At 59.5% G+C, this 2650-nt stretch overlaps 1 protein-coding gene across 1 annotated transcript; it reads left to right on the top strand.

Moving 5' to 3' along the window:
• Positions 1–865: 865 nt before the first annotated feature.
• LOC125345213 (glycine-rich cell wall structural protein-like) lies at positions 866–2011 on the top strand. Its single transcript, XM_048337431.1, has 3 exons — positions 866–988; positions 1420–1767; positions 1859–2011. Exons 1-3 carry the CDS (start codon positions 866–868, stop codon positions 2009–2011), a joined length of 624 nt encoding a protein of 207 aa, XP_048193388.1.
• Positions 2012–2650: the final 639 nt, after the last annotated feature.

The raw sequence follows: 2650 nt of genomic DNA, 5'->3' as shown, positions 1-2650 counted from the left end.
TCCCTTGCTACAGTGTGCATCAAAAATTTCTGCCTTTTTTTTTCTTTTCAAAATGGAAACAAAGAGTTGTAAGTGTTACTTTTTGATTAGTTTTCTGTGGGGAAAATACCAGATTTTTATTTTTTGAAATTGCCGCAAGCGAACTTTCTAGACATGGAAGTCGTTTTCCTACAGTGAGGAAGAATTGCCACTACCACAGGTGGCCAAGGGAACCCCAAGGCTTTGGGAGTAAAAAGAACCCAGGAGTCTCTGTCTCTTGGGTCTGCCTCCCTTCTTCTCCGGTGGCCTTGTGACTCAGTCCTCCGGGATGGTCTGGTGTGTGGGCTGTTGGGCAGGCCAGCCCAGCCACCACTCCAGAGCCAAGGGGGCAGCCCGCACCTGGGGTTGGGTGGGGGGATTTCAGGGATGGTGATAGAGGAAGTGATAGATGAAGATGAATGGCCTGCGGGCAGAGGGGAGGGAGAGGATGCAGAGGGGACTGTGGGAACGAAGATCTCCAAAGACAAGGACAAAGCCTGGCCCCGGAAGCCGGGCTCTCGAGTTGCACACGGAGACTGGCTGGGGCCCGGAGGGTCAGGCCAGGCATTTTTATTTTATTTTTGTCAATGGAAAAGCTAATGGATTAAGTGATTGGATTAATCTTTTCACAAAAATAATGGCTTGCTCCGACAGCAGTATGGGAAATCATTGGAGGTGCGAGGGAGAGATGGCAGGAGGATGGATAATGATCGTTTTCTCTAAGGCAAGCAGAAGGCAAACCCGACACCGGCAGCCCCCAGCGGCGGGGCGAGGGGTGCGGACGGCGCCCCGAGGGTCGGGGTCCACCACCTTCCCTGGCGCTGAGGCTCTGAAAGCTCGGGGGACGATGCCGGGGAGACGGCTGGGGAGGCAGAGCAGTCGGGACCAGGCCGGGAAGGCTCTGCTCCCACTCCGGGGTGTCCTGGAACTGGAAGGGCACAGACTCCCGCGGATGAGCGGGAGGAGTCTGGTGAGCTGAGGGGAGGCCGGGCACGCGCCGGGCTGAGGGAGAGCGAGGCCCGGGGCTGGGGACACCGGAGGGCGGGCTGTGTGCCCTGTGTACCCTGCGGGACTGAGGTGGGGGCCTTGGGGTGCATCCACACTGCAGAGAACCGTGTGGATTCTGCTTGGGAAGAGGGAAGGAGCTTTTCTGGGGAGAGGGGTGGTGTCAGTCATGGGTCTTGAACTCAGGACCCGGGCGCTGTCCCTGAGCGTTTTTGTTCAAGGCTAGCGCTCTACCGCTTCGAGCCACAGCTCCCTTCCGGTTTTAATTGGAGAAGAGACTTAAAGAATTTCCTGCCCGGGATGACTTTGAACCGTGATCCTAACACCTCAGCCTCCCGAGCAGCTGGGGTTTCAGGCATGAGCCACCAGTGCCCGGCACCTGGAAGTCTCTTTCAGACCACGCGGGAGCTGGGGTGTGGCAGGGGCCCCCTCGGCGAGGTGCTGAGTCGGCTTCCGGCTCGGATGAATCCTGGTTTCCAACAGCGGGAATTTCCAACAGGGAATTTAGGATTCGAAGTCGGGAGGGCCCGGCTCTCCAGAGAAACTCGCGGAAATGCTTCCCGTGCCGTGAGCGGCCAGAGCGGTGTGAGCGGCGTGAAGGGCGGCGTGAAGGGCGGCGTGAAGGGCGGCGTGAAGGGCGGCGTGAAGGGCGGCGGGAAGGGCGGCATGAAGGGCGGCGGGAAGGGCATCGGGAAGGGCATCGGGAAGGGCATCGGGAAGGGCATCGGGAAGGGCATCGTGAAGGCATTGTGAAGAGCATCGGGAAGGGCATCTGGAAGGGCATGAAGGGCATCGGGAAGGGCATCGGGAAGGGCATTGTGAAGGCATTGTGAAGAGCATCGGGAAGGGCATCTGGAAGGGCATCGTGAAGGGAATCAGGAACGGAATCATGAAGGGCATCGGGAAGGGCATCGGGAAGGGCATCGGGAAGGGCATCGGGAAGGGCATCGGGAAGGGCATCGGGAAGGGCATCGTGAAGGCATTGTGAAGAGCATCGGGAAGGGCATCTGGAAGGGCATGAAGGGCATCGGGAAGGGCATCGGGAAGGGCATCGGGAAGGGCATTGTGAAGGCATTGTGAAGAGCATCGGGAAGGGCATCTGGAAGGGCATTGTGAAGGGAATCAGGAACGGAATCATGAAGGGCATCGGGAAGGGCATCGGGAAGGGCATCGGGAAGGGCATCATGAAGGGCATCGGGAAGGGCATCGGGAAGGGCATCGGGAAGGGCATCGGGAAGGGCATCGGGAAGGGTATCGTGATGGGAATCATGAAGGGCATCGGGAAGGGAATCCTGCAGTGTCTCACCCTCCGCTCCAGCTCCGTGCGTGCTGGGTTTGCAGGACTCAGCACGGTGCGAGCCGTGGCCAGCTCTCCGTCCCGCGGGCCCTCGTCTCTGGCCGTCTGGCTGGGTGGGTGGTGCCGTGCTGCCCGGAGCTCACAGCCACTGCTGCTTTGGGAGACGCACTGTTTCCTGTGGGTTTGGGGAAGGAGCCTGCGTGGGGGGGTTTTGTGAAGAGGGCGTTTTGGGATGCGATCGAGTTAACATGGGGTGGAATTGAACAGGGTGGAGCACGAGGGAAGGCTAGCACCCTCCACCTCCCCAAGCGACAGGGACTGTGCAGGAAG

The sequence above is a fragment of the Perognathus longimembris genome, unplaced genomic scaffold, assembly GCF_023159225.1.
Source record: "Perognathus longimembris pacificus isolate PPM17 unplaced genomic scaffold, ASM2315922v1 HiC_scaffold_5398, whole genome shotgun sequence".
Lineage (NCBI taxonomy): Eukaryota > Metazoa > Chordata > Mammalia > Rodentia > Heteromyidae > Perognathus > Perognathus longimembris.
This window is presented reverse-complemented; position numbering and strand designations above follow the sequence as displayed.